General features: G+C 36.0%; 1 protein-coding gene across 16 annotated transcripts in view; it reads left to right on the forward strand.

The window, feature by feature from the left end:
• The window catches only part of DLG1 (discs large MAGUK scaffold protein 1), a 283,484-nt gene that overhangs the window by 261,460 nt on the left and 8,022 nt on the right, over positions 1–14,002 (forward strand). For all 16 annotated transcript variants that reach the window (XM_065875942.1, XM_065875943.1, XM_065875944.1 and 13 more), the window contains one exon: positions 10,290–10,399. In XM_065875942.1, coding sequence (XP_065732014.1) covers positions 10,290–10,399 — 110 coding nt within the window. The remainder of the gene's footprint in view (positions 1–10,289; positions 10,400–14,002) is intronic.

Consider the following 14,002-nt stretch of genomic DNA (forward strand, 5'->3'; position numbering starts at 1 on the left):
CTGGGGAGTCCCAAAGCTTCTGTTGGCCTTCTGTGGGCAGGCTGGGTCCGCAGGCTGCAGGATTATGGTTTTCTTGCACCTGGTGTCTGCCCCCTGGTGGGTGAAGCTGGTCTAGAGGCTAGTTCAGGCTTCCTGGAAGGCAGAGCTGGTGCCTGTCCACTGGTAGATGTAGCTGGGTCATGGCCCTCTCTTGGGCAGGGGCATGTCTAGAGGTGACTGTGGGTTCAGGAAGTCTTTAGGCAACCTGTCTGCTGATAGGTGGAGATGTATTCCCACCCAGTTAGTTTGGCCTGAGGCATCACAGCACTGGCACCTACAGGCTGTTAGGTGGGGCCAGTTCTTGGCACTAATGAGCCATAAGGAGGATCCCACTATGACGACCACCCACACCAGTGTCCACGTGGTAGAAAACTCCCACGTGTGGCTGCCACCAGTGTCTGTGTCCCCAGGGTGAGTGGCAGCCACCCCACCTCTCCAGGAGATTCTCCAAGACCAGCAGGTAGGTCAGCCCAGGCTCCCATCAGATTACTGCTTTTGCCCTGGGTGCTAGTGCATGTGAGATTTTGTGTGCACCCTTTAATAGTGAAGTCTCTATTTCCCCCAGTCCTTTGGGACTCACAAAATTGATCTCCACTGGCCTTCAGAACCAAATGCTGTGGAGACTTGTCTTCCTGGTGCAGGGTCCCCAGGGGCTCAGAACTCTCATTCCTGTGGAAGAACCTCTGTAATATAATTATTCTCCAGTTAATGGGTCACCCATCCAGGGGTATGCAACTTGATTATATCACAAGTACACCCCTCCTACCTGTCTTGTTGTCATTCCTTCTCTATGTGTTTAGTTGTAGATCTTTTCTGGTAAGTTCTGATCTTTTTCATACATGGTCGTTCTGCAGGTAGTTGTGATTTTGGTGTGCTCATGAGAGGAGGTGAGCTCAGGGTCTTTCTACTCTGCCATCTTGGCCAGTCTCTCTCCCAGTTAGAAAATTTAAAGCCACCTCTTAACTCTTAAGTGAAGGAGAAAATACAAAATGAAATTACAGAATTTCTTAAAAATGAAAGTAGTACATACCAGAATCCATGGGATACATTTAAAACACTGATCAAAGGAAAATTCATAGCCTTAAGAACTTTTCCAAAGAAAAATGAATGCGAGTAGGGATTTCCCTGGTGGCACAGTGTTAAGAATCTGCCTGCCAATGCAGAGGATACAGGTTTGAGCTCTGGTTGGGGAAGATCCCACATGCTGCAGAGCAACTAAGCCCGTGAACCACAACTGCCGAGCCTGCGCACTGCAACCACTGAAGCCCACGTGCCTAGAGCCCGTGCTCTGCAACAAGAGAAGCCACCACAATGAGAAGCCTGCGTGCCGCAACGAAGAGTAGCCCCCACTCACCACAACTAGAGAAAGCCCGCATGCAACAACGAAGACCCAACGCAGCCAAAAATAAAATTAAATAAATTTTTTTTATGAATGAGAATAAATAAACCAAATCCCTAGTGTAAAATACTAGAAAAAGATAAAGGAAGAACATGATATAAATAAAAGCAGAAATTATGTGGTAAGCAGAAGGAAGAAAATGAAGATCAGAGAGGAAACTAATAAGAAAACAAAAGCAGTAGATAAAATCGATGAAACCAAAACTTGTCCTTTGAGAAGATCAAAGTTATTGATAAACCTTTAACCAGACTGGTCAGAAAAAAGGAGAGAAGACACAAATTACCAAAATCAGGAATGAGAGAAATAACAAAATCTACAAATATTTAAAGAATAGTCAGAAATTAGTAACAACTTTATACCACTGAGTTCAACAATTTAGATGAAAAGGATAAATTCCTTGAAAGGAATAAACTACTTAAGCTCAAGAAGAAATAGATAATTTGAATAGCCCTACATCTGTTAAAGAAATTGATTTGTATTTAAAAACCTTTCCACAAAGAAAACTCCAGGCCCAGGTGGCTTCACTAATAAATTTTATCAAACACTTAAGGAAGAAATAATACCCATTTTCTACCATAAAATCTAAAAAGAGGGAGTGCTTCCCAATTTATTCTGAGTCCAGCATTACCTAGATTTCAAAACCTGACTGCACATTACCAAAAAAACTACAGACCAATTTCTGTGAACATAGATGCAGAATTTCTAAACAAGATTTTTACAAATTTGATCTAACAATATAAAAGAGATAATATAACTACCAAGTTAGGGTTTATCCAGTGAATTCCAGGTAAATTTAAACATGAGAAAGCAGTCAGTTTACCTCACCATATTAAACTAAAAAAGGAAAACCATATGATTATATCCATAGTTTAGGAGAAGCTTTGACAGAATCCAACATCCTTTTTTTTTTTGGCCGCATTATGTGTTCGTTGCTGTGCGCGGGCTTTCTCTAATTGCGGCAAGTGGGAGCTACTCTTCGTTGCGGTGCACAGGCTTCTCACTGCGGTGGCTTTTCTTGTTGCGGAGAGCGGGCTCTAGGCGCGCAGGCTTCAGTAGTTTCAGCACGCAGGCTCAGTAGTTGCAGCACATGGGCCCTGGAGCACGCAGGCTTCAGTAGTTGTGGCACACGGGCTTCAGTAGTTGTGGCTCACGGGCTCTAGAGCACAGGCTGAGTAGTTGTGATGCACAGGCTTAGTTGCTTCACAGCATATGGGATCTTCCGGACCATGGATCAAACCTGTGTCCCCTGCATTGGCAGGCAGATTCTTAACCACTGCACCACCAGAGAAGTCCCCCAACATCCATTCTTGATTAAACTCTCCACAAACTGGGAATAGAAAAGAACTTTCTCAAACTGATAAATAATATTCTAAAAATCCTACACCTATCATCATACTTAATGATAAAAGAAGCTCAGTGTTTTCCCCCTAAAATCAGAAACATGTCAAGGATACCCACTCTTACCACTTGTTTTCAGCATTGTACTAGAGGTCCTAGCCAGTGCAGTAAGACAAGAGAGAGAAATCAAAGTCATCCAGATTGGAAAGGAAGAAGTAGAATTGTCCTTATTTGCAGACAACATGATTGTCTATGTAAAAAATCTGATAGAATCTACAAAAAGAAAAAAAAATGCTACTAGAACTAGTAAATAAGTTTAGCAAGATCAAAGGATACAGTGTTGATCAATATACAAAAATCAATTGTATTTCTATATACTAGACCAAATCGAAATTTTAAAAAACATTATTTGTAGTAGCATTAAAAAAATATTAAATACTTAGAGATAAATCTGACCAAAAATATTTGCAGGTCAGTACACTAAAAACTACAAAGCATTGCTGAGAGAATTAAAGACCTAAATAAATGGAGAGATGCACGATGCTCATGGATTGAAAGGCTCAGTGTTGTTTAGATATCAGTTTTGTTCACTTGCACTTTAGGCTCAGTACAACCCCAATCAAAAATCCCAGGAGTTCTTTTTGTAGAAATTGACATGATAATACTACTAAAGTTCATATGGAAATGCAAAAGATCTAAAATAGCCAAAACAACTTTGAAAAAGAACGAAGCTGAAGGACTCACACTACTTCATTTTGAAATTTATAAAAATACAGTTAATCAAGATGGTATGCATAAAGATATTGGCATGAAGATAGGTAGATCAGGGCTTCCCTGGTGGCACAGTGGTTGAGTCTGCCTGCCGATGCAGGGGACACTACTACTTCGTTGCGGTGCACAGGGTTCGTGCCCTGGTCTGGGAGGATCCCACATGCCGCGGAGCGGCTGGGCTCATGAGCCATGGCTGCTGAGCCTGCGCGTCCGGAGCCTCTGCTCCACAGCGGGAGAGGCCACAACGGTGAGAGGCCCACGTACCGCAAAAAAAAAAGGTAGATCAGTGTAACATACTAGAGAATCCTTAAACGGACCCACATATATATGGACAGCTGTGGTCAAAGGTGCAAAGGCAATTCAGTGGAGAAAGGGATATTCTTTCAACAAATGGTGATGGAACAATTGACTAGCCACGCCTCATACCATACACAGAAATTAACTCAAAATAGATCCTAAATCTGAATCCTAGAACTATAAACATAGGAAAAATCTTCATGACTTTGGGTTTGGCAGTGATTCCTAAGATAATATACCAAAAGCACGATCCATAAAAGAAAAAAAATGATAAATTGGACTTCATCAAGATTAAAACTTCTGCTCTTGGGGGAAAAAGAAAAAAGCACTGTTAGGTGAATAAAAAGACAAGCCATATACTAGGAGAAAATATTTTCACATCATATATTTCATAAAAGATTTGTATCTAGAATATGTAGAGAACTCTTTCCTCACAATAATAAAGACAACCCTATTTTTAAATGAACAAAGTATTTGAAAAGACGTTTCTCGAAGGAAGATATAAAAATGGCCAATAAACACGTGAAAAGATACTCAACACAGTCATTCATTAGGTAAATGCAGATTGAAACCTTAATAAGGAGCCACTACATACCCATTGGAATGGCTAAGTTTTTTTAAACTGACCATTACCAAGTTTTGACAGAGATAGGAGGAAAGAAATCATATGTCCATGCAGAGACTTAACATGAATATTTGTAACAGCTTTATTTATAATGGGCAAAAACTGGAAATAACCCAGATGTCCCTCATCTGGTGAATGGATAAACAAAGTATGGTATATTCATGTAATGGACTACTACTCAGCAATAAAAAGTAATAAATTGTTGATGTTACACAACAACATGGATGAATCCCAAAGTAGTTATGCTAAGTGAAAGGAGCCAGACAGTAAACTACATACTGAATAACTGTACTTATATAAAGTTTTAGAAATTTCATACAAATCTATAGTAACAAAAAGCAGACTAGTGGTTGCTTGGAGAAGGACAGGAAGGAGAGGTTACAAAGAGGCATGAAACTGGGGAGTGACTGATATATTTATTATTTTGATTATGGTGATGATTTCAAGGTGTATACACATGTCAAAACTTACCAAATTGTATACTTTCAATATCTGCAGTTTATTGTATATCAGTTATGCCTTAACCAAGCCTTTTTTTTCTTTTAACTGACATTCCTCCTAGTGCTTTGGGGGAAAACAGAACTTGTATCTTTAACATTATATGCTTTCTGAACTACTTAAGATTTTTGTCACTTGCATACATATTCTTTATAATAAAAATAATTAATAAAATGGATTTTTGTAAGAAATTAAGGTGGAGAATAGAAAAGCAGAAGATCTAGAAAGAAATAACACAATAGACAAACTACTAGCTAACCTGATTTTTTTTTTAAGGGGAAAATCACACACTAGACACAGGAAATGACAAGGGGACATAACCATTGAAATATTATGAAATCATAAAAGACTGTATTGCATATCTTTATATAAATAAAATTTTAAACTTGGTTGAGATGGATAATTTCCTAGAAAAATACAGTTTACCAAAATTGACCTATTAGAGATGGAAGGATTTCTATAGAAGAAGAAATCTTTAGAAGAAATAGAGCAAGTTATCAAGAAACTACGCCACAAAAAGCATCAGGCCCAGATGACTTCATGGGGGAATTCTAATAAATCTTGAAAAGTTAGATCATCCTAAAGCTCCATAAGTACTGTTCAAGAGCATCTTTTTATGAAGCAAGTCTGATATTGATATCTAAACCTGATGAAGACAGTGAAAATTATAGATCAGTATCACTGATAAATATTAATACAAAAGTGTTAAATATTTTAATAAACAGAATCCAGTACCATATTGCAAAAATAATATACCATGACCAAATGGGATTAAAGATATTTAAAGTCAGCTCAATATTAGGAAATCCATTAATGTAATCTACCACATTAACAGATCTAAAGAGAAAAATCATATATTCACAGATGCCTGAAAAGCATTTGGTAAAATCCAGTACCTCTACTGGGAGGGGGAAATCTCAGAAATACAGAGATTGTTGTTATTTTTTTTAAGAGAAAAAAGAAAAAGATTGAGAGGGACAGATCGAAATCCTTAATGGGAGAAACATTGAGGCAGTGCCATTATGATAGGAGCAAGGCAAGGATGTCCGTTATCTCTACTACTACTCAAGGTACTAGTCAATGCTATTACACAATACATATCAATCAGAGGCATAAGAATTGGAAAAGAAATAAAACTATCTCTGTTTTCAGATAATATAGTAACCTAGAAACCATACAAAATTTATTTTGTAAAATATAAATTTATTATAAAATTAAAGACTTATAAAATCAAAGACAAAATAAAAAGCTAGAGTAAGGTAGCATATAAAATTAATATGCAGAAATTAATAGCTTTCTTTTACATGAACAGTAATCAGAAGATTATTATAGAGAAAACCCCATTTATAATGTAAGAAATAGCATGTAAAATACTTAGTAGACTTAATGAGAAATATGCAGACTTACATGAAGAAATCTGTAAAACACTCCTGAAAGACAGAATATTAGACTTGATCAAATGTAAAGACATCCCTTGTTCTTAGCTATGACAATTCAACATTGTAAAGCTGCCAGTTCTGTCTAAGCTGATTTTATATATGAGCACAATCCCGGTAAAAATAACTACCAGCTTTTTTATGGGGTTAGACAAATTGAATTGAAGTTCATAAGAGAAGCCAGGACCACACAAAAAGAAAAGCTACAAGAGATTCTAGCCCTACCAGATATTAAAGAATACTGTTAAGACTTCTTAATTAAAACAGTGTGTTAATGACCCATGAATAGGACAAAAAGACGAGTAGAATAGAAAAGAGAATCCAGGAAGACCCAAACTCATATGAAAATATAGTATATGACAAAGGTGCAATCTCATATCACTGGGGCTTTTAATAATGGGCTTTTAAGTAAATAGTGCTGGAACAACTGGAGAAAAGGTAAATTAGAACCATACTTCTGGGGGACTTCCCTGATGGCACAGTGGGTAAGACTCCATGCTCCCAATGCAGGGGGTCTGGGTTCAATCCCTGGTCAGGGAACTAGATCCCACATGCATGCCGCAACTAAGAGTTTGCATGCCGCAACTAAGGAGCCCAGGTGCTGCAACTAAGACCCAGTGCAACCAAATAAATAAATAAAAGAACCATACTTCACACCATACACAAAAATTGGCTCTAATATAATTGACAGAAGAAAATATAACCTGGGCATAGGGAAGGTTTTTTAACCGTGAATCAAAATTCAGATGCAGTAAAAGACTGATAACTTCTGAACACATGAAAACAAAAAGACTTTTGCTTGACCAAAAAACTTTTCCTAAAACTAAGAGAAAACACCATTACCAATGTCAAAAAACAACTGACAAAAAATCTTCAAGAAAAGGGCTGATATTCCCGAATATTAAAAACTCTTAAAAATTGAGCGAATAGAGACCAGAATCTATTAGAAAATGGACAAAAGATATAAATACACAATTCACACAAAAATAAGATATAAAAATGATAAATCAAACCTGAGATCAGTTACCTACGAGGGAGGAGTGGAAAGGATGGGAGATTGGGATTGAGGTAGAAGGGATGGAGGTATAGCATTTCTCCAAGTATACCTTTTTGTATAATTTTGACTTTAGAACTGTGTTAACATTTTGTATATTAAAAAAACAAAAAGAGAAGATGAGGGGAAAGCAGAATGATATATGAGCAGACTAAACCTAGTCTGTTTCAAATAGTTATTTTTAAATTAATTTTCAAATAACTTCATTGAAGAGAGGAAGGGAGGGGAGAAGTCTTAATCCCAATAATCCTTGAAGACAGGCTAAAGACAGAAAGCCTATGAACAAATATTGAACTCTAATTAGAGTGGTATGGGTTAATAGGTCTGAAACTACTTTAAGGTATATTTTAGAGTTGAGCAAATAAATTAATATATTGACAATTGATGGGAGCTAGATTTCTCACTGTCAAAGAAGGGATTTTAGAAATATGGAAAGGGGAGAGGGTAGAATAAGCTCTATGGTAATTGGATTGGAATTAGAGATATGAATATAAACCCATGCATCTTAATACAGATATAGAAATATAAATGTGTATATATGTTTTCTTGCTCTGTCCACAAAGGAGGCCTAAAAATGATGACTCATCAATAAACAATGAGAATATCTAGTGTCTAGATCTTGGCTTCTAAATACTATCCTCCATTAAAAAGGTCCAGAACTCATTAGAATAATGGCTGATTCCACTGGGAAAGTACAAGATGAGCCTAGAACATTTTGCTCTGTCAGAAAACTAAGGAAGTGCTTAAAGAATGATACAAATATGTCAAAAAGACACTGAAACCAACCTGTAAGGCCCCACAGTGGCCAAGTCTGGCATAATTGGAATATTAAAATAAATGATAATAACTGATTATAACAGAGAACAAGAATCCAAGAGTCCATAATGGTATAATGGTATAAATAAATACATGGTATAAATAAATATATGAATGAATAAATAAGTAGATAGAAGGGAAAGCTTTACCTTACATTATTAGAATGTCTGCTAATAAGGTTAGAAGGAATGATGGAATTAGGAGAGTTCTCTTGACAACCACCATGATAATAATTGTTTCAGGCAAGAATCATCAGTGTATGCTAAAATTAATGAGTGAATCAATACCTGATGAGAAACAGGATATTTACATAGTTTCAACATATCCTTGCCCCAAATACTTATCAGCTACAAAAGGAAAATAGTAATCTAAACCTGGCAGACAAAAACCTTTAAAAAGTGATCAAAATTAACATCACTAGTAGACATCTTATGCTTCCTGATATGATGGACTGAGAAGGATGCAACATCACTTCTGTGGTATTCCTACCGAAAATGTGTATCCTGCCATCTGATGGGAAACTTCAGGCAAACCCAGGTTGAGGCATATTCTATGAAAAAGAATGTTCTGTACTCTTGAAAAATATCAAGATCATGAAAGACAAAGACTAAAGAACTGTGCCAGATTGACAGAGGCTAAAGAGACAATACAACTAAATGCAATGTGTGGTCCTGGATTGAACCCTAGAGCAAGAATACTTTTTTTCCTTTTGCAGTAAAGGATACTAGATGACCAACTGAAATTATACTGTGGTTATTTAAGAGATGTCATTGTGTTTAGGAAATAAGGGGTAAAGAAGGTTTATGTTTGCAATTTACTGTTAAACTATTGTGTACATATATATACAGGGAGGTAAAATAAAGCAAACAAGATAGAATGTTAATGTTTCAATGTAAAGTTTTTTAAAATTAAGCAATGAGGTAAAATAGTAATATCTAATAAAAGGAGGTGGTGGGTACAGGTATATATGTTATTTACCTTCTATATGTTTGAAATATTCATAAAATATTAATTTTTTTATTTTAAATAGTCCTACTGAGTTGAAATTATCATTCATTCGGGTGGATTCAAGCCCTTAGATTACAAGACGCATTATGGGGTAGTACCTGACTTTAAATGTTATAATAAAATCTGTTTGATAAATTAGAAGTACTACCCTATTTAACATGGAAATGCTCATCTTTACTAAAAATCTTAATGGCCTTTGGCAGTGAATTTAAGCATGTCAGGAAAGCGTCTTAAATTCAGAATTGGGGTTTCCAAATGCTTCAGTTTGTGATAAAGTTTTTACTGGTCACCAGTAAGATGAAAAATAGAGTGGTAGTGAGGTTTTATAAATTTAAATTTATTCAGTTTTAAAGATTCGCCTTTATCCTACACTTTTACATTCTTGTTTGATCATATATTCTTTTTTTATTTGTTTTTTTGTTTTTTTGTGTGTGTGTGTGTTTTTGCGGTACACGGGCCTCTCACTGTCGTGGCCTCTCCCGTTGCGGAGCACAGGCTCCGGACGCGCAGGCTCAGCGGCCATGGCTTACAGGCCCAGCCACTCCGCGGCATGTGGGATCTTCCTGGACCGGGGCATGAACCCTTGTCCCCTGCATTGGCAGGCGGACTCTCAACCACTGCGCCACCAGGGAAGCCCTGATCATATATTCTTTTATGAAATGATGGTTGTGGTAAGATGGTCGCTTAGGGTATTTTTTAGTGCCCTTTCTCAGCGAAGTAAAAGATAGGAACCCCATATTGGTTGCCGTTTTGAGAGATTACTGATCTGTGAAAGCTAGGGGTAAGGGAACTGTATTTTCATTCCTTTTTAAATGTAATATTTGAGAATGGAAAACCAGTTATCCATAGTCATTATTCATTGTCTTCGTAACAGAAATGACAAGTTTGCTTAAAGTGAACAGGATCCAAACATCATAATTCAGATTTTGTACTTGTAGGAAATGTACCTTTGATATAGTTGAAAATACTTGGTTCACTTGTTTTTCTTCACTATTCCCTCTGTTTTAGGGCAAACACTGTATCCTCGATGTGTCTGGAAATGCCATAAAGAGATTACAGATTGCACAACTTTACCCAATCTCCATTTTTATTAAACCCAAATCCATGGAAAATATCATGTAAGTAAATGCCTAAGGCACAGCCTCTAAGTACAAATCCAGTCTCTGTTACTTATTAGATTGGGTAATTTACTTACCCTTCTTGCATCTCAATTCCTTTATCTGTAAAATGCAGGTAATAATAGTATATCCACTCAGAGGGTTGTTGTGAGGATTAAATAAGCACTCTTGATATTAACTATCATAATCGTCAATGTTAATATACTAAAGTATAAAGTAACATATGTTAGAATTTTTAAGTTTAAATAGTCACATGTGTCCAGTACCTACTTAATTGGGCAGTGCAGCTCTGGGTAACCATTAAGAGAATAAAATAATGTATAAATATTTACCTAATAGAGGACAAAAAATAGAATTTAAATAAATATTAAAAGAAGAGAGGAATGAGCAAATAGAAACATAGTATAGGTGGGGCAAAAGGATACAGATAGTAGGATAGTATAAATTAACCCACATGTTTCATTAATTAAATTCTAGACTAAATGGTCCAATTAAAATACAAAACTTGGCAGAATAGAGGAATGAGAAATAACTATATGTTGCTTTTGTAGAAAAGGAAAAGAATCTTTACCTTCTATTCCTCCAGGTTCTCAGCTGGGCCTCTGTAACAAAAGACAGATGAACAAGAGAAAAGCATGCAAATTTATTTAAGTTTTACATGACATAGGACCTTCATAAGAAAATGAAAACCCAAAGGAATAGTTAAACCTGAACATTTTTATACTAGGTTAGATGAGTGGAGAGTGATGGGAAAATGTGATAGGACCAGACAATATGACTTAAAAGTAGTAAACTAATGGAAACTTAGTAAGGCTTGTTCATTCAAATTCTTCTCAGCTTCCCTCCATCATCAGAGATAAGGATAGTCCTTTTCTTCAGGTATAGGGAGGTCACCTCTCACATGAGGATCTTATTGACCTGCTTCAGGGGAAGGTCAGAGAGTCCTTCCTGTACCTGTCATTTTTCAAATTCCTTCAAGCCAAGGTACCATATTTTGGGATAGTGTGCTATAAAACCCATCAATTATATGTTGCTTTTATAAGACATACCTTAATTATTAGTCTATGGAAGGGCTAAAAGAGAATAGAAAAAAGGGATATACCATACAAACACTAAATAAATTCAGCTGGTTTATACTACTTTCAAAGTATACTCTAAGGTAAGAAGTATTACTAGAGATAAAGAGGAACATTCATAGAAGTTAAAGGTTCACTCCATTACGAAGATATATTTATACATTTGTTTTGCACTTTTAGTAGCACAGCCTCAAAATATCTAAAGCACAAATTAACAGCTGTATAGGAAAAATAATAATTCCACAGTCATAGTGGGCGAACGTAACAAAAGAATCACAGAGGAATAGAATAAGAAAACAGACAAATAAAAATATAAATAAGGATATACAACAACACAATTTAGAAACTTTACCTAACTGACATACATAGACCACTGCACTCAACATCTGCAAAAGTTACACCTTGATTTCAAGTGCACTTAAAATAATTACCAAAACTAATTATATGCTAAGCCACAGATTTCAAATGATTAAAAACAAATATCTCTGAGCATGATGAAATTAGAGTAGAAATGAATAATTAAAAGATCACTGGAAAATCCCCAAATATTTGGAAATTCTGTGGATCAAAGAATAAGTCACTCCATAAGTTAATAAATGTTTTGAACTCAATGGTAACAAAATTGTCAAGTAAATAAATTTGGAGGATGTAGTGGCCTAGAAAACAAACATATGGTAGAGAGGATTAACAAATCAAAAATGTTTTCTTTGAAAAAAATTTAATAAGAAATATCAAGGAAAGAAAATTTTAAAGGCATAAATAACATCAAGAATGAAAATGGGAATATCACTAAACATCCAGTGGACATTAAAAATGTTAACACAGACAACCCAGTAGAAAAATGAGCAAAGGACTTAGACACTTCACAAGAGGATCCAAATAGTTAATAAACATTTTAGATAATGCTTAATCATGGAAATGCAAGTTAAAACCACAAGGTCATATGTTATACTAAAATAGCTAAAATGAAACAATACCAAATGTTGGCAAGGATGTGGAAAAACTGAAGCTCATAACACTGATAGGAGTGCAAATGGTACATCCACATTGGTAAACTTGTTTACAGTATCTCCTGAAGCTGAACATACACATAACTTAGGACCCAAAAGTCTCATTCCTAGATATATACTCAACAGAAATTTTACGTATGTTTACCAAAGAAATGTACTAGATAAGTTGGAAATACTATACTAAATAACTAAGAACTTGAAACTATCCAAATACCCATCAGAGCCTACATAAATATGACATATTCACACAAAATGAAATATTCTACAGTAATGAAAATGAGCAATCTCCAACTACACACAAAAGTATAGATAGAAGAATCTCACAAACATAATTTGAGTAAAAAAAAATTCAGACCTAAAAGTATATATACTCCATGATCCCAAATTTAATCATTGCTTATAGAAATCAAATAGAGGTTACTCTTTGAGGGTAGGTTGGTGACTGGAGTGAAGACACCCAGATTCTTAGGTGCTGATGTAATGTTCTCTATCTCAGTCTAGGTACCAGATATACAGGTAAGCGTAAGTTGCTGAAAACTCATCAAGATATGTATTTATGATATTTCTCTTCTATGTTTGAAAGTTATGCTTTAAAAAAATCTGAAGAAATAGAAAAGGAAAAATAGAAAATCTAGACCTGTACTCCTAAAGAACTTGACTTTGTTATGAAAAGCCTTCCCACAAATAAAAGAGCCAAAAGGACTTACTGAATTCTATCAAAAGCTAAGAAGTATTACCAGTCTTATAAAGATTCTTCAACTAATTTTATGGGCGTTAATTTAATACCAAAACCTGTGAAAGATTTCACAGGAAATGAAAGTGACAAACCAGTCTTACCATGAATATAGATACAGAAATCCTTACCAAATATGAGCAATTTGAATCCAACAATTTTTTTAATAAGATAAAATACAACAGCCAAGTTGGGTTTATTTAAGGAATGCAAGGCTAGGTTAACATTTAAGATTAATCAGTGATAGAGCTAGAGAGAAGATGGAGTAGGAAGCACCAGGAATCTATCTCCCCACCTAGACAACAGTTGGACTTGCAGAATCTGTCTGATGTTGACCCTTGAACATCGCAGGTTTGAACTGCATGGGTCTATTTAAACATGGATTTTTTTCAGTAGTAAATATTTCAGTACTACTCAATCTGCAGTTGATTGTGGATGCGGAACCATGGATACAGAGGAACCAAGCATATGGAGGGACGACTGTTAAGTTATACATGGATTTTCAACTGCATGGAGGGTTGGTTGGCACCCCTAACCCTGACATTGTTTAAGGGTCAACTGTATTTTGGAACTCAGGAATTCATTGAAGGCTTGCAGCTTCTAGGGGATGGTTTGAACTGTCAAATTTGATTTATTTCACCTCTTACCATGGTAGCAACTACCCATTTCCCCACCTTCAGCCCCCTAGCAGGTAGCCATGCACTCATTCCTTGAGCAGCTTACATAAAGTTTGTGGAGCCAAGGTGGGGAATAAGGATCTTGTCCTCCAAACACTGGGGAATCT

Source organism: Phocoena phocoena, chromosome 4 (assembly GCF_963924675.1).
Source record: "Phocoena phocoena chromosome 4, mPhoPho1.1, whole genome shotgun sequence".
NCBI classification, from domain to species: Eukaryota; Metazoa; Chordata; class Mammalia; order Artiodactyla; family Phocoenidae; genus Phocoena; species Phocoena phocoena.